The following is a 24,790-nucleotide window of genomic DNA, read 5'->3' as shown; positions in this document are numbered from 1 at the left end:
CAGATAAAAGCCCTCTTACTGAGGAAGGAGGGGGTGGGTATTGAAGTAGGAGGACAACCCACAGTTTCTGCCACAATGAGGTGTGGCGTAGAGAATGGTTCATTCCAGTTGAAACATGTAGCCCTTAGAGCTTTACTGTTAATGGGGTAAAAATCTCCACTGTGGGAAGAGTTGGGCTCAAGGAAACAGAGCCTGACATGTTATATTCTCTTTGTAAACTAGAGGACCTTGTTTGGAGGTTGGGGGTACTTTCTGGTTAAAACTGCATAGATGCAGTATCTGTAATTTTCCATCTAGTTGACATTGATGAGAAGGGGCTCATGGTTGGGATATGTCTTAAGTCAAAGATACTACATTACTTCTATCAGGTACTGATAAAATCCGTCTGTTATTAGTGTTTTGATTTCCAGATTACATTAGTGTTAATTTTTTCTAGCTTTAACCTCTGTCAGGGTGGGACCAACATGTGTGGGGGTCCTGGAATATACCTGAACAAAGAGTCCATGGCAAAACCTGAAAATACTGTTTTATGTTACGAAGACAATATTGAAGGAGAATTGTAGGTTTAAATCAATTGAAGCATAATCGTTCCCATAACAAAGCTGCAAGTGATATGCAGTGTAGTTGTGGTATGAACTTCCAGTCCTCCGTCTTGAGAAGTTTAGTAAAGAATTGGTCACCCCTCTATTCTGATGATGTTTTGGGTGTTCGTCAGCCTTATTCATCAACATTGTCCAGGCTGTCCATACTCCATGCTCAGCTGGACAGGATGGTGTTTGCCCATGATCAGGATTTCAATAATCACGGAGAGCCCTCCATCTGTTAGCAGGTGCTCACAGTGACAGAACGTATGTTCTGGGCTCATCTTGTACTTACCTGCCCAGCCCAAATCACCATCTTCCAGGGGAATTATATTTCTTTTTAGTGGAACAGCATGTAAAAACCAACATTGGGGTACTAGAAAGCTCGCTACCATTTAGATGTCATTGCTTTGAGGTCTTCTCAGTGGGGAGGTTTAAACGTGAGCACGCACACACGTTTTCACATGTCAGTTTATTTCTGGACCTACCAATATATGAAAAGCAATGAATTTATAAGGATAATTCCCACTCCATTCTAATATCACAGGTTTATTCTAGTCTTCCCGATTTCTACAGTTATAACTCCTTTCTCCAAGAGTGAGAAACCTCGTTTGTTCATTTGGTAAATCCTAAAATCCACAGATAAACCACTGTGAAAAGCAAATCAGTTTAGAGTTTGATATGTTCATGGTTCTTTCTTTTCTTTAAACTGAGGGTGTATCATCAAAATATTATGTTCAAAAGTTATTTGGGTTAGTTTGGTGTAGTTATGCTATTCATCTGCAATATCAGTCATTTGTTTCTGTTCTATGTTCCATGTTGGGGTTCCTTCCCCCATCTTTATTGGTTTTATTTTATTTCCTTTTTGTATACATAAAATATTTACATGGTTTCAAAGGCCAAAGGTGTAGGAGAGATTGTCCTATTACTTGTACATGTCAGCATTGATTGCATTTTGAAGACAAGTGAATAGTGCTAAGCTATGGTGAGCATTTTTAAATGTAAAAAATTAAATGCTCTGGTTTTTCTGTTAAGCCTTTTGTGCATTTTTTTCTTAAAGATAAACGTTCAACCTTTACTGAGTTTAATAGCATAATGCACAATGACCAATTATTTCCTCTTTCCAAACTCTCCAGCAATTGAATCTTGAGGCTCTGAAATCAGGGATGCAAGGTAAAGTTCCTGCAAACCAGCTGGCCGAAATATGGTTGAAGCTGATCGATGAAGTTATAGAAGATACAAGGTACAGTGACCTTGTTCCTGTCTCAGAATTCCCAGTCATGCTTTCCTTTCTAGAACTGTAAGACTCAAAGACCCTCTAGAATTGTTTCCATTGTTTGCCTGAAAAAAAGTCGAGGTTCTCAAAAGGCCCTAGTCACTGGGAGGAGTCTCTGAATAATCACCACCTGGAAAAGCTCCACTTTCAGATTCCGGGCCAGTTCTAAGGCAGCCTCCAGGAGGGGAGGCCAGGAGGCTGGAGGCCTCTCCTGGAAGCACCTCCCAGGGCAGCCCCAGGCAAGCGGTGGGGAGACGGAAAGAGGGAGCAGGCCTAGGCCTGACTCCCTCCCGTCAATCCCTGTGTGCCCACTGCCAGGAGAAAGGGGACTCTTGGCTCCCACAGAGAATGGGGCCTCAGGGTGGGGCATTGACTTTGCCATTCAGAATAACAGTCCTAGTTCACAAACATGTTTTTAGAAATAGCCTTTTTACTTGCCTTTTTAACTGAATGCCTATTGAACTATGGCTAAGGCTCCCTTCACAAAGCCAGTAGATTTGAGTTGAGCAGGAAACCCTTTTAGGACTGTGACTTGGGGAAACAGCTCAGATCCCTGGGAATTTGGAAATCAAAGGGGGAAGTGATTCATCCCAAACTCATTTTAAATATTGACTAATAGTGCAGAGGACAGGGAAGTTACAAAAGAAAAGCCTATTGAAAACTTCTCCTAAGCAGCAAAAACCAGGGATGGTTCCCCCCCCCCCCACCCCCAACTCGGGGCTGACACCCTCAGTCTCCCTGTCTTCTTGTGCCTTCTAGTGGTTTCGCTAGGTCATTGAAGCCCCGCTGAGATCAGAGCCCTGCTGGCATTTAAATTCAGAGGATTTAAATCTGGGTCTTAAGAGGTCATCTCTCCCAGTCTCCTTATTTAGGGGTGAGCAAAGAGAGGCCCAAGGAGGTGAAGTGGTGTATTTGGTAACCAGAGCTGGGTTTTTCCACACAACTTTTCCCACGACATGCTTCACACAGGCAACATCTTTTCATTGAAGGTCTCCTGTGTGATTTTGGAGCTAGCGGCTCCCATATGCATTTTGTGCCTCGAGGAATTATCCCAGGGATTTAACCTTTCCAGCCTATTACCACAATTACTAATCCAACCAAACAGAAACATTTGGTAATACCTTCGTGTGGAAAATTCTGTGAATTTCAGGGTTTGCTGAGCAAAACACAGAACCATCTATTGACACAGGTTTTGAACCAAATGGATGTGAACTGTTTTTGAAGGATCAAATGGAATCTTTTTAATGTGATGTAACAGGAAATTTGTGTTTAAAGGAAGTCATGCTGGGATTTCCTTCATTTAAGTAGCTCAGGAACCAAAAAAAAAGCAGCAGCAGCAGCAGCTAGGGGACATTCAAATCAATGGAATTTCTAGGTAGAAACAATGTGAGTAGAACTTCCTGGAATTGGTGACAGGCTCACCCAGAGGCCCCACCAGCTGCTGTGGTGAGAGGAAGACCGCAGAAGAAGGTGAATTCTGGCCCCAGCTCAGCTGTTCTAGACTTCTCATTTTAATGGGAGCTTTGCCTCCACAAGTAGTTCTTAACCTTTTGGGGAACTAATGGGCCCCTTCAAATATCTAATGAGACGGATAATGAGGAAGACAAAGCTTAACGACGAAGGCCACATCATTCAGACTTTACTCAGCAGTCAGCATTGTTCTAGGTGCTCTCCATATATGAATTCATTTATTCTCACAGCGGCCCTAGCAGTTAGATGCTCTTGTCCCCTCTTTGAAGATAGAAAAACAAAGAGATTAACTGCTCAGAATCACAGAACTAGTAAATGGTGGGTCAGGATTTGTACCCAGATGGTTGGCTCCAAAGCATGGGGTCTTTGTCATAGGTCGCACTGCCTGCCAACACAGAAAACAGATTTTAAAATAAGTTACAGGAGTTTGCAGACCTGCCGAGACCCCTGCCCTCCTCCACGCACTGCCTGGGGGTGTGTGGTCCTTGGGAACCCTTCTGCCAAATGCTCTGTGATCTGCCTTCGTCGTGTGGGTCTGTACTCCGGTTTTAAGAAGCAAAAGAAAGGAAGACGTGTTCCTCCCAAATGCTGCAGCTGTTTCCATCTTCTCTCCAGTGACTCCACGGGGTCTGGAGTTAAACCCAAGAAATTGCTTTGGAACGTTAATCCCCCCGCAATGCTCAGAATCTGTCAAGCAGGTCAGCTCTGCCAACACCACAGACACGGCTCCCAAGATGGAAGTCAAACAGAAATGGATTCGACAGTTCTGACACCCAGAAAGCTGTTCTGCAGAATATCTGTTTCATTTCTTTTCTTTCTTTAGGTACACATTGCCTCTTCTGGAAGGAAAAGCCAATGTCACAATTCTCGACACTCAGATCCAAAAGCTGCGGTCCCGATCTCTCTCCCAAATCCACGAGGCAGCTGTGAGGATGAGGTCTGAGGCCACGGAGGTGAAGTCTACACTGGCGGAAATTGAGGACTGGCTTGAAAAATTGCTCCAACTGACTGAAGAGGTAGGACTTTTAAACTTCTCAAAGGTCAGTTGGTATGGAAGAGGGATTCTGTGGAATGGCACCACGGCTAGAGAAGGCGGTTGGAGAATCTAGTATCTGGGATATTGAGCAGATCTGACAGAGCAGGCAACTGAGGAGTTACTGGGCTGGGATGCTCATGGGTAATGGACGTGCCCTCTTTGCTTGGGATTCGGAAGACCTGCTTGCAAATTCTGAATCTACCATGTGTAAACTTGGGCAGCCTCTGTAAGCTTCAGTGTCCCCATGTATAAAACGGAGACCTTCACAGCACTGTATTGTGAAGATTCAAGGAGATGATGACTGTAAAGGGCTTAGCACAGTGCAGGGCACACAGTGGTGCTGGGCGAATGTTAGCTGCCATCCCCCACTCTGGGGACTGGAAATCCAAGAGCGTAGGACACCCCTCCGACTAGGCTTCAGAGATTCAGCTAGAGGGGGATCGTCCTATAGTTGTGGGTAGAAATACATGTGCAAAAACATGGATTGTTAGTAATTTTTATTTTCTGCTTTCTATGTTTTGGTACTTCCAAAGTTCCCTTATGGTGAATGTATATCCCCTTTATAATCAGAAAAAAGGAGGTTTTAAAAAAAACGAAATGAGGGGCGCCTGGGTGGCTCAGTGGGTTAAAACCTCTGCCTTCGGCTCAGGTCGTGATCCCGGGGTCCTGGGATCAAGCCCTGCGTCTAGCTCTCTGCTCAGTGGGGAGCCTGCTTCCCCCTCTCTCTCTGCCTGCCTACATCTCTGCCTACTTGTCTGTCAAATAAATAAATAAATAAAATCTTTTAAAAAATCCTAAATGAATATCTCCAATTGGGCAAACACAGGATTGTGAGCTGGGGATGCTTTGTCTATGTCCCATGACCTGTGTGAATCCTGTAACCCTTGACTGCTGTCAAGGGCTTTCTTCAGATGGTGGGTGAGAGAAGAGGGGGTGTTTCGTCAAATACCTCTCAGAGCTGTGGAGGGCAGGGTTTGGGCGGCGAAGCTTCTCTCTGCTTCGCCCTGTTCCTTCCGGCCAGCCGCGGTCTGCCTCCCAGCCCCGCAGGCTCCGGGTGGTCCCAGAAGGTGGGTGACTCCGGAATTCAGACAGCTCCCCACCCACAGAGTTTCTGGGCTAAGGGGAGCCCTGAGGAGCCATCGGGCAGGGCGTCGGGTCCCTCCGCTCGCAGACTAACTCCAGCTCTGCTCCGTCTCCATCCGCCCGCGTGACCAGCCACAGAACAGCATGCCGGACGTTATCATCTGGATGATCCGGGGAGAGAAAAGACTGGCCTATGCACGCGTTCCCGCCCATCAGGTTCTCTACTCCACCAGTGGCGAGACTGCGTCTGGCAAGTACTGCGGGAAAACCCAGACCATCTTGCTGAAGGTACGGCCTCACCCCCGTGTACTGTGAACTGCTTCCACGCACAACCCGCATTCCCGGGAAGGGGCTGCTTTATTTGCTGATCACGGAGTGACTAGGGCCATCGTGATCAATTCCAACCCATTTTCAGGCACCTTCCCCCGGGGCGGTAATTCCCAGAGAGTGGCCGGGCGTCTGTTGGCATTCAGTCAAGGACATTTCTGGAGAGATCTCTGTGACGCTAATATTAACGTGCCATTGTGAATGCCGTGCTTTCTGGCAGGAATTTTCCTCTTATTTCTAATGGCTCGTGCTAAGCAAGGCCTCCTTCCCTTCCCTTGCAGTGAGTGTTCAGGAAGTAGGAAAAAAAGAAGTAATAGGGATAGTCTGTGCAGCCTGTGCCCTCACGAACTGGTCTTCGGATTGAGAACTGAGTTTGCTGCTTTAGAGCAGTAGTTCCGAACATTTTTAGAGTCATGGGCTCCTTTAAGAACCTGGTGGAAGCTACCAGCTCTCTCTTACAGAAGCGTGTACATCTCACATGCAACCAATGTTTAATACATGATTCAGGAGCTTCGTAGACCCCGTAAGCCCACCCCAGGACCCTGCATTAAAAACTGCTCTGTGTGTGCTTATGGAGAACCAAGGGAGGGCCCAGGGCTGAAAACCGAGAAATCCAAAACAGTTCCGTGGGCATGGTTTGGCATCCCTGTCCCCGGCCAGCCCCAGCCCAGTTCTTTGGATTTGGGAGAAAGAAAGAAAAATCAAAAAGAGAAAAAAAAAAAAAAAAAAAGGCAGCCAGGGGACAGTGTTCTTTTAAAACATGGAGATATCTTCTAATATTTAATAAATGTACTCATTGTTCTTTAATCAGGAGAGTGAAAATAGAACCAGAGTGATTATCTTCCTTTGCGTATCTCTGGGTGGAATAAATTTTACTTCAGGTAGAACCACAGTGACAGTTGTGTCTGTAAGCAGTCGGTGGAAGCAAACTGATTAATAAATAAAATTTCACAGTGGGTGGGGGAGGAGGCAACATGGTATTCTCCATGCTAGGTTTTAGAACCTGGTGGATAAAGAGCAAAATGCTTTCAAGACGATGTTGTCTGTATTTATTGATTTTGTTAACACTCATTATCCAGTTTAGGGAGATGTTGAATTCATAGGGGTTTTTTGCTCAAAAAATTATTGAAGACCCCAGAGAGCTTTTGTCTGTGTGGGCTATAGCTATCAATATTTACTGTAATAGAAATTAAAATGAGAAATTTTAAAAATATTTATTACTTCATTTTAAAATAACAGTAATTAAACCCATTATATGTTAATATAAATTACATATTTTTAATAAAATATAACTGCATTCTCTTTACAAAATTAGAAGGGCGTTTTACATTTTTGCAAACCTCTTTAATCCCTGGCTCCACAGAACTATAACTGGATTACCATATCTGCTTCTACAGTTGATCTGATAGAATAAGTTGTTTGGCTGAAGTATATGAAGAGGGGGCGCCTGGGTGGCTCAGTCGGTTAAGTATCTTCCAGTCATGATCCCAGGGTCCTAGGATAGAAATTGCCCCCACCCCCCCCCCATTTCTCAGCGGGGGGCCTGCTTCTCCCTCTGCCTGCCACTTCCCCTGCTTGTGCTCTCTCGCAAATAAATAAAATCTTTTATAAAAATTCTAAAAAATAAAAGAAGTCTATGAAGAGAATTGGGCCTCACATAGGTACGTAATTGGACAAGGGAAGAGTATTTTAATATCCTTTTCAGATAATTGTGGATACACATTTTTGGTATAACACCAGACTCAAGTAGTAACCTCTAAAAGGTGATTGCAATATGGAATTTGAAACCATACTAGTGAACTTTTCATTCTCAGCTGCATTGAAATCCGTTGGTTTATTTTGTACTTTGAATGATTCTATTGTCCATGCATGATTTTGTAACATTTAGCATTGATCATTTAGAAAATATCAGTTCATTGAGTTATGCAGATCTTCCTAATGTTGACACATTTCATCTTACAACGTTGAACGAAAATCACTTTAATTAATATCACTCATCCAAAAAGTCTCTGTGTATCAGGATGCTATCAGGCTCACCGTGACAGATATGTTTTCCAAAATTCTCATTTTTACTTGAAAGCCTGAATTTTATTATTGGCAACAGAATGCAGTCAGTTATACCTGAAGCAGCAGGCCTGTTTTATGTTCAAGGAAACCTCTGCCCCATACCCAAGTCTGAATAATCATATTTGTCTGTCAGTTGCTATTTCAAGTAAAAAAGATTTCCATTAAAAGAAAAGGCTAATTCAATTCACATTTCAAGCAATTGCACAAGAGCTTTTTCTCAAGATACACATTAATATGCAGCAGAAGAGGCTTGTGTCTACTTTCCCTTTCATGACACAAAATATTAAGATGTACTCACTGGGCTCCTGGCTGGCTCAGTCCATAGAGCACGTGACTCTTGATCTCAGAGTCCTAAGTGGAGCTTACTTAAAAAATAAAAAATGAAAAAATTTAAAAAGATGTACTCAAGAATCGTGATTTGATAAGATTAGTAATTTTTACTGTTTTATGGAGGGAATTCATAAGTAGAACTAGTTATTTGTTTTCTTCACTGAGTGAGGAAGAAGATTATGACCACGGGTGGAGTTTGGTGCTACTGCCCTGACTGCGGCTGCAATGCCTAGAGTCTCATCTGTAGGCTTTTGCACCATCAATCCAGCAAAAAAGACAAGGAACATCTTGGTATTATTATTAGGAAAGCAGTTTAACTCCAAGAACCTCCTAGAAAAGTCTCAAGGACACATGGGGGTCCATGGCTCACATTTGGAGAACCCTTGCTCTTATTGTTATTATAATCTGTGCTTGTAGGGTCATTTGGAAATGCTCGAACTATGCAAACATAAAATAAAACTGGGGAGAGGGATGCTTGGATGTTCAGTCTGCTTTGGGCTGGAACGCAGTGTCATAACCTGTGCTGCCCCCAACTTCACAGAGCGTGTTATTGTGTGTCTCACAGTACCCGCAGGAGAAAACCCATGGACCAAAGGTGCCCGTGGAGCTGCGAGTGAACATCTGGCTGGGCTTGAGTGCTGTGGAGAAGAAGTTCAATAGCTTTGCAGAAGGAACGTTCACCGTCTTTGCTGAAATGGTACCTTCAGTGACATCAGTGGCTTTTCCTCTTGGTGGTAGGGTGGGGGTGTTCCTGTTACTTGTCCTTAGAGAAAGCATTCATCCTTCAGCACCCGGCCATCAGTACTACCTAAAATCCCATCCGAGGGACCTTCATCTGGGGGGACGGGGAAGGACTGACGGGAGGTTTTCTTGTCCACATCAGGACCCACCAGAGTGATTCACACGTAGACAACCCAGTAAGGAGGGTGCTAGGGAGGTACAGACGTGGAGAGGCGTGCTTGGAGCTGGGGGTCTTTGGAAGGCAGAGGACGCATTCCTCTTGTAGGGAAATCTTCCCTAAGTGATTTTAAAACTGTGTATCCTGTTGAAGATTCCGACTGCCGGGGCCGCCCTGGAGATTTCCGATTGTGTCACTGAGAGAGGGATTAGCAGCAGCAAGGATTCCCTTGTGGGTGGACGTGGGGCCTCAGTGGACCACTTGGAGAAACAATGAAACACATGGGAGCCACACAAGGCCCTTACAGCGTGGACTTGGAAGCACCATTGAAGATAAATAGAGGGAGGGCTGGAAGCCACAGGGGAGGCCCTGGACCACGGGCATTTATGTGCGGTTAGCTGGGCAGTGTGGAGTAGGCATCAGCGCACATATAGGAGACCCTCATTCCGGCATTTGTGGAGGGTTTCTTGGCATCAGCCTGCCCTCCAGCTCTGAAGCTAGAGCTAAGCTGGAAGGTGCTAGTACTGAGCAAGGATCAACCAGTCCAGGGCCTCCTTTCCCATTTCTAGACCCTTCCCTGCATAGCTCAGACTCTAGCTCCAACTCATGTTAAAGAGATGATCCGTGCATTTCAGTTGCTTGACTCTAATTTCTTTAGATTCTCACAACCTAGGAGTACCATTAGGGACACGTTAATAACAATAGTGGACATTTCACTGGATCTTGCCTTCCTGCGCCAATACTAGACCTCGGTTCTCTGCAGAATCCCCCAGCACCACCCTCCCCTACCACATTTCTGGAAGTCTCTGAGGTGCTTCACATGTGCTAACAGTCTTGCCAACTTCTTGTCTAGATTCTACTATATCCATGCTGGCTTCCAAGCAGAAGTAGTGGAAACACCCTGCTCCTCCATTCTGTGTCCTTGTCACTTAGAAACCAAAGGAGCCATGCACATGTCCCCAGGTCTAGCTTCTTTAGCTGCTTCCTCGAGCTTATCTCCTTTCAAGGCTCAGAACGTCTATCTGAGACAGGTACTGTTGTGTCTGCTTGAACCCAATTTCCCCATCAAACCTCTACTCATACTTTTTCCTTCTTCAACCTCAGACTTCTCTGTCACTTGCAAATCATCATTTCAGCGGGCTCATCTGCAGAAAAATGGAAGTTTCAGCTGACACCCAAACAGGGACACTCACCACTGGCAAATCTCAGCCCTTTTGGTGGTTGACAGAGTCAAGAGCAGACCATTGTAGATTTATAACTTCTAACTTAGAAATGTTCTGTAAACAAGACTCTGTCTTTGCCACTAAACCTGTTTCTAGAATGATATTGGTCTTCATCCCCACTATATTCCAGAGGGGATGAAGGCACAGAACTTTCAGGTGCCATAAAGGTTAGGCCCTTAAAGGACCTTCATATGTCACACTGGTTCCTTATAGAGTGCCTGGGAAATGCACCATCAATTATAATTTTGATTCTGTATGGAAATGTGCCCCAGGTTCTAGGCAGTAGACTGTTAACAAATAAATTCTTAGAAGCCTGCACATTCATAAATTGAGGATTTATGGGTATTCAAAAATTGGCTTCAGAGAACCATTTGGAGCCATTCAGTATAATAATGGAAGCAATTAGTGTGATACATCACTATTTACAAAGTACTTTCAACTGCACATTTGAACAATTCTATGGGAACTGTGGTATTATCCCCAGTGAACAGATGGGAATACTGAGTCTAGAAGGATGAGTGATTTACCCAAAGTTACATAATTAGTAGCAGCCCAAGTTAGGTCCATGCCTTCTGGGTATAAAATTTTTTCACTTTCTATCACGGTTTAGCTAAAATGGGCTTAAAAATTTATGAGTGGGCTTTATTTCCTTCTCTCTGATGGTTTCTCTCTAATTTGTTTTTAACAGTATGAAAACCAAGCTCTTATGTTTGGAAAATGGGGCACTTCTGGATTAGTGGGTCGTCACAAATTTTCTGATGTCACAGGAAAAATAAAACTCAAGAGGGAATTCTTTTTGCCTCCAAAAGGCTGGGAATGGGAAGGAGACTGGATAGTTGATCCTGAAAGAAGGTAAGTTTTTCCATTTTTCGAGAAAAAAGGATGACAATGAAGCCTTTCCCTAGAAATTGCTTAATGAATCTTGTCCATCATTGTTCTTGGTAATATTCATATAACATCCACTGAGCAAAACAAGTCCACAGAAACTTAAAATATGTTATTGGTGCCCCATAATAAAACAAGGAATATAAAAAGCACATGGTACTAACATTTATTGACTTATTTTGCCTGAATGTGTCAAGCAGTGAGCTAAGCACCAATGTACTAATTACTTTATTGAATCTGGCCTCTAGCCCTACAGGGTAGATGGTTGTCAAAAACTAGGAAGGGTCTGAGATTTTTAGCTTACTTGCAAGTTAACAAGGTCACCTGCCATACTTCATGGACACTGGCAGGAGACACAGGACTCCTGGGTCAGAGACAAAGGACTTCACTGCCAACAGCTATAGCAGTATCAGTATTCACATCTGCTCTTGTTCTCACAGCCCCAGTTCCCACAGGTCGACAAGGAGATGGTCAGACACTTAACCATGAAGTGGTTGTATGACTGGAGAGGAACCTGAGCTTAGGGAACCTGAACCTTTTATAATAGATAGCAAGCAAGCATGCTGGCCTTTTGCTTGAGAGAGAATGAGAGACACTGTCTCTCTGTCTTCCAAGATTATTCCTCCTATAAATATCCTTGACACTGCAGAAACTCATATAGACTTACCTCCTGACAAATAGTAGCATTATCTCCACTTAACAGGTGAGGAAATGGAGACTGACAGAGATTAAGTAACATGTCCAAAACACGTAGGTTGTAGGTGCTACCAGTCCAGCCTGGGCACCAAAACCAGCACTCAACTATTATGCTGGTGTGTCTGTAAGAAACAGAGAAACAGTAGAGGGTACACTTTTAATGGGTGGGCTGTATCATATGTGAATTGTGTCTCAAAAGCATATTATTAAAAAAAGGAACAGTAGAGAGGAGGCAAGTATACATCCCCTGGAGTTTGGGTCCCTGAATGTTGCCAACGGCATCAGAGTCAGAGCTCCCTCTTCTCCACCTCATGACAGCATACTTGAGTTTGGAGGAAACAAGTTTGTGAAGTTGGATTTCAAGGCCTCAAACTAGAGTTCTTCCTCTCTGTCCACATTTGTTTCCTGTGATCACAGGCATTAGGGAAGGAGGGAAATGAGTGTGCTGGGTCTGGTCTGGTGTGTTAAGCCCTGATGATTGCTCATGATTGCTTTTAACCCACAACAGCTTGCTTTGGATAGAGTTGGGGTTGCTGGTGAGGAGAAGGGAAATAGGATTTGAATGGGAGAGAAGGAAGGAAGGTTAGTGAGGACAGGGAAAGGCGGAGGCATTGTGTTTGGAAAAGCGGAGGGTCAGAGCATGTCAGGGCTCAATGGGACCCCAGAGGCGGCAGCCAGATCTTCTGTTCTCCTCCTCTGGGGCCCAGAAAATGATGGGATGAGCTAAATTTATACAAATTTATACAAATAGTTGGGGTCACTTCTATTCTGATTTCTTTCCAGTGCTTGATTCTTGGGGAGGATTCGGCAGGGAAAAGATGTCGGGACAGGGAAAAGAAAAAGAAAGCTCACTTGAGCGGGTCCCTGGCAGAAGACTTAAGTCAGAGTTGGAGCCTCTATACTTTCCTTTATGGGTTGTCAAAATAATTCCAAATCCAAGAGCAAAGCTGGCATGGCAGAGAGTCGGTATGGGTTCTTAAGTACCTAAATGGAGTCTGGAGTCTTAAATGACCTGGTTTGGCCGTCAACCTAGGAATTATCCAGAAAATTTAAACTCCTCCCTTCAGCTTGTGTTATGTAGACCATGCAAGTCATGAATAAAAATTTCCACACCTGGCCTCATGAGACTGTCTCCACTCCATTTTTTAAAATAGGGGGAATGAGGATGGACAACATCCTATTCTTTTGAGCTATTAGCCAGGCTTTTTGCTGCAAAAAAGCTGAACGGCCCTGAACTGAAACAAAAATACGGAACATGAGGTCTGTATAAGGAGCTGCCCACAAGACTGCTTTCCCAGTCCCCACCCCGATTACTGCTAACTTGAGGGGTCCTCTGTGCTTTAGGTCTCATTGTTCCCGCAGGCCCCTTCTTCAAAAGAATGTCAGAAGTTATTAGCAGGAAGGGTTTGGTGGAGAACCCAAGGGCTAGCGTCAGGAGGGAACCTGAGTAGATGTTTCCCGACCACAGGGCAGAGCTGGGATTGTTGGCTACCATTGCTCCTTTGGTAACGTGAGCTTGGCCCGCAGCTTGCTGACCGAGGCGGACGCGGGTCACACGGAGTTCACAGATGAAGTGTACCAGAACGAGAGTCGCTACCCCGGGGGCGAGTGGAAGCCAGCCGAGGACACCTACACCGATGCGGTGAGTGGCCTGCCCCCCACCCCAGACAGCCTCAAACCCTGACTCTTGGGAACCGTGACCTCCGAATCCACGGACCACAAGGCACGGCCTCCCCTTCTCTCTTGCTCTGTCTCGTGTCCTGAATAGCCTTGCCTTAGGTTGAAGCCACACCAGTGCACCTCTGATTATTTTCTCTAGAAAAGACATGGGGTCTGCTGAACTAGATGTTAGTACATGGTAACGTTTGAGTCGAGCAATTTTTTTATTGTATATATTTATGTATTTTTTAAATCACAGCAAATGGAACGCGTATGTCTTTCAAAATGTACTAACAGCACAGAGGAAATGAAAAGTAATTCTTCTCCCAGACTTACATTCCATCCCGCAGTGATAATCACTGAAATCGTGTTTGTTAAAACCAACTATCTAACTTCTTTTTCCCCCACACCTAAATAGAATCAGCAACTTGTATTTTTCATATAACAGTATATCTGGGCGTCCTTTCATACTAATACGTATAGATCGGTGAGCTTTCTTTAAAAATGCTTGCAGGGTGTCTTATTATGTGCACCCTCTATAATTTATTTAAATATCCTCTCCTTGTGGACATTTTTATTTTTTTTTCCAGTCTTTGGTTTTCTCAAGCCGTGCAGTGGTAAACATCCTTATTCACTTCATTTTTTTTTCGCTTGTGAAAGTTTATCCCCAGGAGAGATCCCTGGAATGGTCTGGTCAGATTTCAGTGCATGTGCGTTTTAGTAAATATTGCCACACCACTTTCAGATAGGTTGTGTAAGTTTGTATTTCCAGCAACAGCATATGCAAGGGCTGTTTTCCTAAACACTCACTACCCCTATTCCAACAACTTTGTCAGTGCCCTGATGTCCTTTCCATTTTCTCACTCTTAATTTTTTTAAAAGATTTTATTTATCCATTTGAGAGAGAGACAGAGCACAAGCAGGGGAGAGGCAGAGGGAGAGGGAGAAGCAGACTTCCCGCTGAGCCAGGAGCCCGATGTGGGGCTTGATCTCAGGACCTGGAGATTGCAACCTGAGCGGAAGGCAGATGCTTAACCACCTGAGCCATCCAGCCCCCACCCCACTACTCTTAATTTAAGTGTAGCTGGGGGCATCTGGGTGGCTCAGTCAGTTATGCATCTGAGTCTTGATTTTAGCTCAGGTAATGAGATCGAGCCTCATGTAGGGTTCAGTGAGGGGCAAGGAGCCTGCTTAAGATTCTGACTCTCCCTCCACACTGCACCCCCCCAACCCAACTTAAAAATTAAATAAATAAATAATTTGAAAATAAATTTGAAAAAATAAAGTTAGACTGAGCATTTTCCATATGTTTATGGATCACCTTTATTTCTGTTCTTAGGAACTTTTTTTCACAAATGTCAGTTTTAATGTAGTAAGTATTTAACCTAAACCTTGCTCAGTCTTACATGATGAGCATCTAGAACCTCCAGTGACATTACCTTGTGCTTGAAAACATGTGTTTTCATGCTTTATCCATCTCTGATGGTTTCTTTCCAATATAACTCCTCATAAAGAGAGTTGTGCCATTTCATAATATTAAGTTGAACCTTATGAAATTGCTGATATTTGACCATTTTTTATCTACAGCACCAATTTCCCATGGTTCGACCCAACAATACCCCCAATAGTGGAAACAGAGGGTATTCTAAAAAGCGACTTTTTTGTAGCGATTGTGCATAGAGATCAGAGATTCATAAGTTAGCATGTGAATACCCATTGTTGAGTGTGAGGGGTCTCTCCCCTTTGCATCTCACCTGACACTCTGGCTTACTTTTCTTCATTTTTTGTTTTGTTTTGTTTTGACTTTCTACAGAACGGTGATAAAGCAGCGTCACCCGGCGAGTTGACATGCCCTCCAGGTTGGGAGTGGGAAGATGATGCATGGGTATATGATATAAATCGTGCCGTGGATGAGAAAGGTAACAGTTTAGATCTAATACCTGGTGGGTTCTCAGCAGCAAGGTTAACCAGAGCGAAGTTTCCTTAGGGGGAGGAGTCCTACTTCTGTTGGGCTGTGACAGTCCCGTCTTGGATAGTACCTGTCACTATTCAGATGCAAAATCCAAAGGACAAGGAAGGACTTGGACAGGTGCAGGTCGGGGAAGCAAGAGGGAAAAATACAAGATCACAGTGAGCCTGGTGTCTGCACGTTGAGAGGCTGGGGATCCAGGATGTGAATCTGGGAAGGAAGTGGAATGTGGGTGCTCTCTGTTCTCATCACACCCCAGAGGCCCCCTGGGAACATCACACCCAGGACCCTGGGGCTCAGGAAGAAGGACTGTAAAATGCCTTGAAAGTCATCCTGTTCAGGGGCGCTGGGGTGGCTCAGTCAGTTAAGTGGCTGTCTTCAGCTCAGATCATGATCTCAGGGTCCTGGGATCGAGTCCCGCATCGGGATCCCTGCTCAGTGGGGAGTCTGCTTGTCCCTCTGCCTCTCTCTGTGTCTCTCATGAATAAATAATAAGAATTTAAAAAAAAAAGTCACCCTATTCAATAATACAGGTTGTTTTGCGGCTTTTTTTTTTTTGAAGTATAAATGACACAAAGTAATATAGATTATTGACATAGCTTCCATTAATGGTGCTTATCCTTTCCTATAATAGTAATCTGAAGTTAAATGAACTATAACATATGGAAATACCAAAAGAGAAAATCTGATTCTTTTTCCTTATGAAAGAACAAGCCTGGATAAAGAAGGGTTCAAGTAGATTCTGAATTCCTTGCTGATCTTGATGCACACACCAAGCCTTATAATAATAGTTAGCATTGATTGAGCGCAAACTATGTGCTAAGCATAGTCCTAGTGATTTGCAGGCATTACCTTGATGAATTCTTTTTTAAAAAGTGTACTTTACCTTTATGCTAGAGAAACTGGGCCATAGACAGGTTTACTAACCTGCAAGAAACTTTTTTAGTAAGTAGCCAGCGTGTGGTGATGCTGGGATTTAAAACTTGCTGTGTAGGGGCACCTGGGTGGCTCAGTGGGTTAAAGCCTCTGCCTTTGGCTCAGGTCATGATCCCAGGGTCCTGGGATCGAGCCCCTCATCGGGCTCTCTGCTCTGCGGGGAGCCTGCTTCCTCCTCTCTCTCTGCCTGCCTCTCTGCCTACTTGTGATCTCTGTCTGTCAAATAAATAAATAAAATCTTTTAAAAAATAAAAAAATAATAATAAAACCTGCTTTGTAACCACACAGGCCACACCTGTCCCCAGCTGTCCCCGGCTGCCTCTTGCACTGTGCTTTATTCTTAGATGCACTTAATTATCATGAGTAATGGTAATTGGGATGAAAGGAGAGGAGAACCCGAGGCCGAGGCCACAAAGGAAGCTATTTGCAGAGCGATCCAGGGGAACAGAGCTACATTCCATTGGGCTGAATTGCAGCAAAGTGAAAAGAGCAGGGACATTCACTGGCACAGGAGAGAATGTTGCGGGAGCAGAGAGTGTGACTGGATGTTTCCCAGAAGCTTATCTGGCAATCTAGCAAATGCATCTCTTTGGGATAACCGTTTGCAAACTCTCTTCCAGGCTGGGAGTATGGAATTACCATCCCTCCCGACAATAAACCCAAATCCTGGGTTGCGGCTGAGAAAATGTATCATACTCATAGACGGCGAAGGCTGGTCCGAAAACGCAAGAAGGATTTAACACAAAGCGCTTCAAGCACTGCAAGGGTGAGAGCTGGTGGGGGGCAGGGGGGGAGGTGCCAGTCACGGGCCTGAGGCCCTCCCTACTCAGTGGTTCTCAAAAAGCGCTCCCCACCCCAACCGGCAACAATACATTACCTGGGAATGTGTTAGAAACGCCTCACCCCAAACCTACTGATAGAAGAATTCCAGGGGAGGGGCCCAGCAGTCTCTTCCACCAGGTCTTCCAGGCGATCTGAAGTAGGTGAAATGATGAGAACCGCTACTGAGCAGCCATAGAAATGATCTTGGTAGCACAAAGCAGGAGTGGCAAGAGTTCAGTACACGGAATGAGATATCAAGGACTCAAATCTTGGCCTCATTTCCTTTCTCATCTGCAAAATGGGTATAATACCATGTTTTAATTAGGGTATTATGGAATTGTGTTTATCAAAATTGCAAAAAATACCCTACAATGATGATAACCCATGTAGAGCTCTTACTTCTGAGATCATAAATATTATTCAGTATTATTTTGCATTTGATAAATCTAATCATACTTTTAAGATATTTCCATACAGTTTCCACCGGTCAGTGTCAACTACATGAAGGCCAGGACTCGGTCTTGTCTTGTTCTTCACCTGCTTCCTCAGCCCTTAACACAATCCCTGTCATACAGTAGACACTCGTATTTATTGAATTGCCTGAAATGTTGGAAACGGAGGGCATTTATATACGAACAGTTTTTAGGATAGAAAGTCCTATCTTCGTAAGTTATTAGTTACTACAGAAGTAATATACTCTGATCTATCACTTACTTCTTAGTAAGCTAATGCCAGCTACTAGCTTAGATGAGACATTTAAATCCTGGGGAGAGTGGTGTCATTTTTTTCCAAACTATATCACAGTAACAATGTCTTATGAGCTAATGAAGTGAGGAAAGCAATTTGGGAAAGAATCCATTTTCCTTAACCCTCCCCAAGTCTGAATAAGGTGCCTCTCCTGACGGGATAGGCATTACCTTCTCAATGTCTCATTCCGTGTCAGTTGCCTGGTTATCTGTCCATGTTCCCACAGTCTGTCAGCTGTGCCAGGGCAGACAGCCCGCCCACTTGGTTCTTTGCTGTATCACTCGAAACAGTGCTTGGAACGGAGGAGATTTTCAATACCTGCTTGTTGATTGACCAAATAATGTGCTTATCAATTAAGGGATAATACAATTATTGTTATGATGATGATTATCATTAGCATTTAAAGGTTTACTTCTGTTCTAGGCCATGGAAGAATATGAAGATCGGGAGGGCTGGGAATATGCTTCTTTAATTGGCTGGAAATTTCACTGGAAACAGCGTAATTCAGATACCTTTCGCCGCAGACGCTGGAGAAGAAAAATGGCTCCTTCAGAAACACATGGTGCAGCTGCCATCTTTAAACTTGAAGGTGCCCTGGTAAGTAACAATACTCAAAGCTCCGATAACATTGGTGTAGGGAAAATAGATGAGTGTTGGAAACACACTGACTCCAGGAAACACGCTGACTCCACAGGGACCCCTCCAGTGCTGCAGGACTGCAGATAATTTGGGAGAAAGCTATACACCCTAGGTGCTCAGTAACCCTTGTTGCATGAATACACCATGAACACAGGAAAGGTTCTAAGAAGTTCTACTGAAGACACACCTGTTTAGTGTTGTTTCACCCAACATTTTCCAAAGATATCTCTCTTAAAACCCTTGCTGCAGATAACACCTGTTACCATCCCAGGCACAGGTTCTTTACTTTACACCTTGGAAACTACAACTGTTCAACCAACCAAGAAAGTTAAATGTACAGATGTGAGGGGGAGAAAAACAGAAGGATGGCTCAGGGAATTAGAGAATAATTCATATGGAAGCATAATAAAGAAGGCGGGCAGGGAGCCTAAAGTTAGAAGGAATGAATAAGGAAATGGCAGTGGTCCATCTAAAACAACATGGTGGTTGGGAACCATTTCCAGATGCAGCCTATTTTTCTATTTCTGCACAATGACCCTGCTGTGTTTTTCTGTTGCTTATTCTCCTCCTCCTCTCACCCTTTTAATCCCCTTATTTATCCTTTATGCTTTTCCTCTTTTAAATTTTCAGCATCAGGTTTTCATAAGCCAGGACTTGAGGCAAAAGACTGGCTTCAGCTTCTTGCTCTGTGGCTTCTCAGCTAAGTGACCTTGGGCGAGACACTTGTTGTGCTGGGCTTTATTCATCTTTATTTAAAAATGGAGTGATTGGATGAGGAAGGTCTCTTTTAAAAGCTGCCATTCTGGGGCGCCTGGTTGGCTCAGTGTGTTAAAGCCTCTGTCTTTGGCTCAGATCATGATCTCAGGGTCCTGGGATCGAGTCCTGAGTTGGGCTCTCTGCTCAGCAGGGAGCCTGTTTCGTTTTCTCTCTCTCTCTCTGCCTGCCTCTCTGCCTACTTGTGATCTCTCTGTGTCAAATAAATAAAATCTTTAAAAAAATAAAAATAAAAACTACCATTCTGTTTCTTTGTAATTCTTGCCTCTTGGTTTTGAAGCATTGGTAACAGACCTTTCTGCCTCTTTAGGGCGCAGACACGACTGAGGATGGAGAGGAGAAGAGCACAGACAAGCAGAAGTACAGTGCCACCACCGTGTTTGGGGCAAACACTCCCATTGTTTCCTGTAACTTTGACAGTAAGTTTTAAATGGATTTGTGCATTCCGCTGCTGTGACTTATCTCAAGAAAACTCTCTGAATCACCGAATAGGATTAAAATGTCTTTATGCAAATATGACTTTTATTTCCATCACTTGATGAAGAGGATTTTTTCAGATATACTTTTAAAAATCATATTTGGGGTGGAGGGTCATCAAGTCATTGACTTTGACATAGTGTGTCCAATATGTACTCATTCTGTCTATTAAGCTCCCCAAAAGATTGTTTTAATTAGAAAAAGAGGTTCAAAAAGTTAAAGTTGGTTCCAGTGACAATCTTTAGGAATTTTGGAATGAGGCATACCTACTATCTAGGCAAACCTAGATAGTAAATGCTTACCTAGGGTTTGTCATGTACCACGCACTGTGCATATATTAACTCATTTAAACTTCATAACCACCCTAGAAGATGGTGTTATTGTTGTCCTCATCTTAGAGCACTATAGACAAGATTTCAAGCAGTCTGACTCCCAGAATAGGGGGGCCCGGGGGCGGGGGGTGGGGGGGGGTAGGAGCATATGTACATTAATATAAGGATCAGGAGTATAAAGATTTTGAAGTGTCAAAGGACCTTTTAACAGATAGTTGCTTCCTAGATCTGGGGCTGGAATAATGTAGGAAGCCCTATTTCTATAACTCTTGGAAACCAAGTTTCATTGCCGAGGTCTGTGATGACAAGCAGTGGCCTAAATCCAGGTTTTACAACAGGAGTGATATTCTCTTGAGTGATACACTTGCACTGAACTTACTATAGTATTTTTTAAGGTTAGTTTTATTTTATAGGAAACAGAACTCCTTTGGGAACACATGTCATCACCAGTACCTGTGCTTTTTAGTGTGGAGAAGTAGATTTGAATGACCCATGTATCTGAAACATGGATCATCTCCAAATATTCCAGAAATTTTGCGGTCGACAGTGTTATGTTTCTTGTGAGTAACCTCCATCCTGTTCTTTTTAGGAGTCTACATTTACCATCTGCGCTGCTATATCTATCAAGCCAGGAACCTCATGGCTCTAGACAAGGATAGTTTTTCAGGTAAAGGGGCAAAAATCTCCATCTTACACGTTATTTGCATAGCTGGCTAGCTTGATTCTGTTGTTCATCAAGTGCGTGCTTTTAGTAATTTCTCCCATCAGAAAGGACTTCCATATTGAGATGAGTTATGATTTGTGTGACATAAACTGCTCAGTCATTAACTAGTCACTCAGTGTGTTGAGTCCTGTTGCTGGGTGCGGGGGATACCCAGAAGACGATCTTTTAAGATTAATAATCATTAATTGATTGACTAATAAAAAGCACCAAGAAGAAAAGCAATTTCTGCTCTCTGCTTATGCAACAGATATACATACACATACACATACACACACCCGGGCTCTTGGGTTGATCGGTAAGTTAAGACCCTTTATATATTTTTTGTAGCTCCCTTGAGTTGACAGAAAGACCACGAGTTCCCCCATTTGCCTGCAACACCAGGCTTGAGGCAGTGTGGAGTCCATTTTGACCTTGCTGTGGCCTGTTCTCCAAATTCCCTGCACCATAAAGCCACGAAACCCAGCTCGTTTCGTGGCCTTTGGACTGGTTCCAAGGGGAAGGCTGTGGGCAGGGCTGGGAGAAGGCCAGGGGGTTGCTGATGAGGGTCTGTGCTATTGCTGGGGGGATGGTGAATGGTTCGGAGGCCATCCGGGCGTCCTGGGGAGATTTCCACTTCAGGACTCAAAGGCCAGCTGAGCTTTGATGGAAACAACTCGTAAAGCAGTTGCCTGGCACTCTAGCATGCTCACGTCACTTGCGAGCTGTGTTCCGAGTATGGAATGTAATCAATGTTATGCACGTAATGTAACCAGTTTGTGAATGGCTTCCTTTTCTTACCAGTTAGAGCAGATTCCAAGTTACTCTCTTCATACACATCTCCAAACCGGGTTTGAAGGCCTTTTTGAATATTCACCACCAGGGGGCACTCAATCACCGAAAGTCAAAGTTAGAATCTTAATCCCAAATCTTGACTAAAGTTGCCTACAACTCAGGCAGGTACCTTGCCGTTTGAGACTCAAGATAGATGATTGATGCAAAAACAAAGCGTCCCATTTGAGTGGGGCTGCGGTGCTAGAAACAAAGCAGCCTCTTGGGTGATGCAACGCTTTCAGGTTAGATGTTAGGCTGTTGCTCAGATGGGTCAGCTCCCAGGCAATTGCAGAACTTCTGGGAGGTTCTTTAGTGTGGGAGAGAAGCAGACAGAAGCTTCTTTTTTACTTTTCTTTTACTTATCTTTTCTTCAGCTTCATTGAGGTATCATAGACAAAGTTGTTTATTGAAAGTATACAGTGTGACAGTTTGACCTACCTTATGAAAGGTTCCCACAACTACACACTGGTCACCTCACAGAGTTACTTCTGTGAATGGCAGACAGACACTCAGCTTCTCCTCTCTAAGCAAATTTTTGCGATACCTTTGGCAGCTGTCGTCCTCGTGTTAGACATTAGGTCCTCAGGCCTTACTCATCTTACAACTGAAATTTGTACCGCTCTACGCACCACTCCCCACTTTCCCCACCCCCCAGCCCCTGGCAAGCACCATTCATTCTACTCTCTGTTTCTGTTAGATCGGTTTTTGCAGAGGTGTGGGGGGACCTCCACACAGAAGCGATAACGTATTTGTCTTTCTCAGGCCGGCTTATTATCATGGATGATCCATTATCATGGATGAACCTGGCAGAGGACCCTCCAGGTTCATCCATGTTGGCACAAATGACAGGATTTCCTTCTTTTTACAAGGCTGAATTATATGTATCCATATACATACATACATACATACCACATTTTCTTCATTTCCTCATCTGTCAGTGTATACTTAGTTCCTTCCATGCCGTGGCTATTGTGAATAATGCTGCAGTGAACATGGGAGCCCGGGTGGCTCTTTGAGATCATTATTTCATTTGCTTTGGGTAAGTACCCAGACGTGGGATTGCTGGATCATAGGACAGCGCTGTTTTTCATTTCTTAGGGAACTTCCATACTGTTTTCCACAGTGGCTCGCCTGTTTGCGTTCCCACCAACAGCACACGAGCCTCTCCTTTCCTCCGCATCCTTGCCAACACTGGTTATCTCCTGTCTTTTTGATAATAGACATCCTAACAGGTGTGAGATGACATATCGTTCTGGTTTTGATTCGCACTTCCCGGATGACTAGTGATGTTGAACACCTTTTCACGGACCTTTTGGCCATTTGTAGATCTTCTTCATCTCTTCGGGTCCTTTGCCGATTTTTTAATTGGGTTATTTGGGCTTTTTGCCGTTTTGTATAAGTTCCTTGCATATTTTGGATATTAACTGCTTATCAGATGTGTGGTTTGTAAATACTTTCTCCCATTCCGTGGGTTTCCATTTTGTTGATTATTTCTTGTGCTGTGCAAAAGCTTTTTTTTTTTTTTTTTTTTTTTTTTTGAACAAGCTCTACTTGCTCATTTTTGCTTCTGTTGCCTGTGTTTTTGGTGTCAGATCCAAAAAGGTCATTGCCAAGACTAATGTCAAGAAGCTTACCCCTTATATATTCTTCTAGGAGTCTTGTGGTCTTGAGTCTTATGCTCAAGTATTTAGTCTGTTTTGAGTTGGTTTCTGTGTATGCTGTAGAATGGGGCTCTGGTTTCATTATTCTGCCTGTGGCTGAATCACCATTTCTCAAAGAGACTATCCTTTCTTCATTGTGCATTCTTGGTGCCCTTATCAAAAATTCATTCTGTCCTTTCTCCACTGTGTACACTTGGCACCTGTTTTGGAAATTAGTTGATCACCTATGCATGCATTTGTTTCTGAGTTCTCTGTTCTGTTCTATTGGCCCATGTATCTGTTTTTATGCTAATATCATACAGTTTTGATACTATAATTTTTTAATATAGTTTGAAACCAGCCAAGCATGGTGCCTCCAGCTTTGTTCTTTCCCAAGGTTGCTTTGGCATTCTATCTCCCAGGTGGTGGAGAGGGTCTGTAATCAGTACAAGTGGAGGACAAGTGGAGGATGAATAGTGATTCAGTGATTGAAATGAGGGGTTCTGGGAGCTAGACTTTAGCCATGGCCACATGGTTACTCTCTTTTCCTGTTTTAGATCCATACGCTCATGTCTCCTTCCTCCATCGAAGCAAAACCACTGAGATCATCCACTCAACTCTGAATCCCACATGGGACCAGACCATTATATTTGATGAAATTGAAATCTATGGGGAGCCCCAGACCGTTCTACAGAACCCACCCAAAGTTATCATCGAACTTTTTGACAATGACCAAGTGGTAGGTAATTTAGAATTTCTAAGATGGCTTGGGGAATGATGGAGGTCTATTGGGATATTTGCTGAAGAATTTAAGGATTGCTTGTTTCTCTAGGGCAAGGATGAATTTTTAGGACGAAGCATGTGCTCTCCTCTTGTAAAACTAAACTCAGAAACGGATGTCACACCCAAACTTCTTTGGCACCCCGTAATGAACGGAGACAAAGCTTGTGGGGATGTCCTTGTAACTGCAGAGTTGATTCTGAGGCAAAAGGTACTTACTGAACTCGCACGCATACATCTTTCCTCGTAGCTGTGTAAGATGCATGCTAATATTCCACGACACCATTTACTTGAACTAACATGAGGCATTGATGTTCCCATGTTTGTTTTACAGGATGGCTCCAACCTCCCCATCCTTCCCTCACAAAGGGCGCCAAATCTATACATGGTCCCCCAGGGGATCCGGCCTGTGGTTCAGCTCACTGCTATTGAGGTACGCAGCTTTCCCTCAGTTTTACTGATGAAGTCAAATGACATAGCTACAGAACCGGCCTCTCTCAGAGGAAATGGAATCTTGCTACATACTCTCTTGCTGTCTCCAACTTCCTAGAGAATTTGTCCAAAAATCTGAAATAACGCATGGAAACAGCTTGTCGCAATAAGAACTGG

At 43.8% G+C, this 24,790-nt stretch overlaps 1 protein-coding gene across 2 annotated transcripts in view; it reads left to right on the top strand.

Moving 5' to 3' along the window:
• Nucleotides 1-24,790, top strand: part of LOC111145054 (myoferlin) — a 166,002-nt gene that overhangs the window by 105,460 nt on the left and 35,752 nt on the right. For both annotated transcript variants that reach the window (XM_022499667.1, XM_022499666.1), the window contains 14 exons: nt 1,718-1,824; nt 4,151-4,343; nt 5,579-5,734; nt 8,736-8,867; nt 10,980-11,143; nt 13,400-13,514; nt 15,345-15,450; nt 17,057-17,202; nt 18,429-18,602; nt 19,729-19,837; nt 20,817-20,894; nt 23,959-24,140; nt 24,234-24,392; nt 24,516-24,614. In XM_022499667.1, coding sequence (XP_022355375.1) covers nt 1,718-1,824; nt 4,151-4,343; nt 5,579-5,734; nt 8,736-8,867; nt 10,980-11,143; nt 13,400-13,514; nt 15,345-15,450; nt 17,057-17,202; nt 18,429-18,602; nt 19,729-19,837; nt 20,817-20,894; nt 23,959-24,140; nt 24,234-24,392; nt 24,516-24,614 — 1,920 coding nt within the window. The remainder of the gene's footprint in view (nt 1-1,717; nt 1,825-4,150; nt 4,344-5,578; nt 5,735-8,735; nt 8,868-10,979; nt 11,144-13,399; nt 13,515-15,344; nt 15,451-17,056; nt 17,203-18,428; nt 18,603-19,728; nt 19,838-20,816; nt 20,895-23,958; nt 24,141-24,233; nt 24,393-24,515; nt 24,615-24,790) is intronic.

This window comes from Enhydra lutris, unplaced genomic scaffold, assembly GCF_002288905.1.
Source record: "Enhydra lutris kenyoni isolate GAN:26980312 unplaced genomic scaffold, ASM228890v2 scaffoldscaffold12, whole genome shotgun sequence".
Classification (NCBI taxonomy): domain Eukaryota; kingdom Metazoa; phylum Chordata; class Mammalia; order Carnivora; family Mustelidae; genus Enhydra; species Enhydra lutris.
Note: the sequence above shows the minus strand (reverse complement) of the source record. Positions and strands in the feature narration are given on the sequence as shown.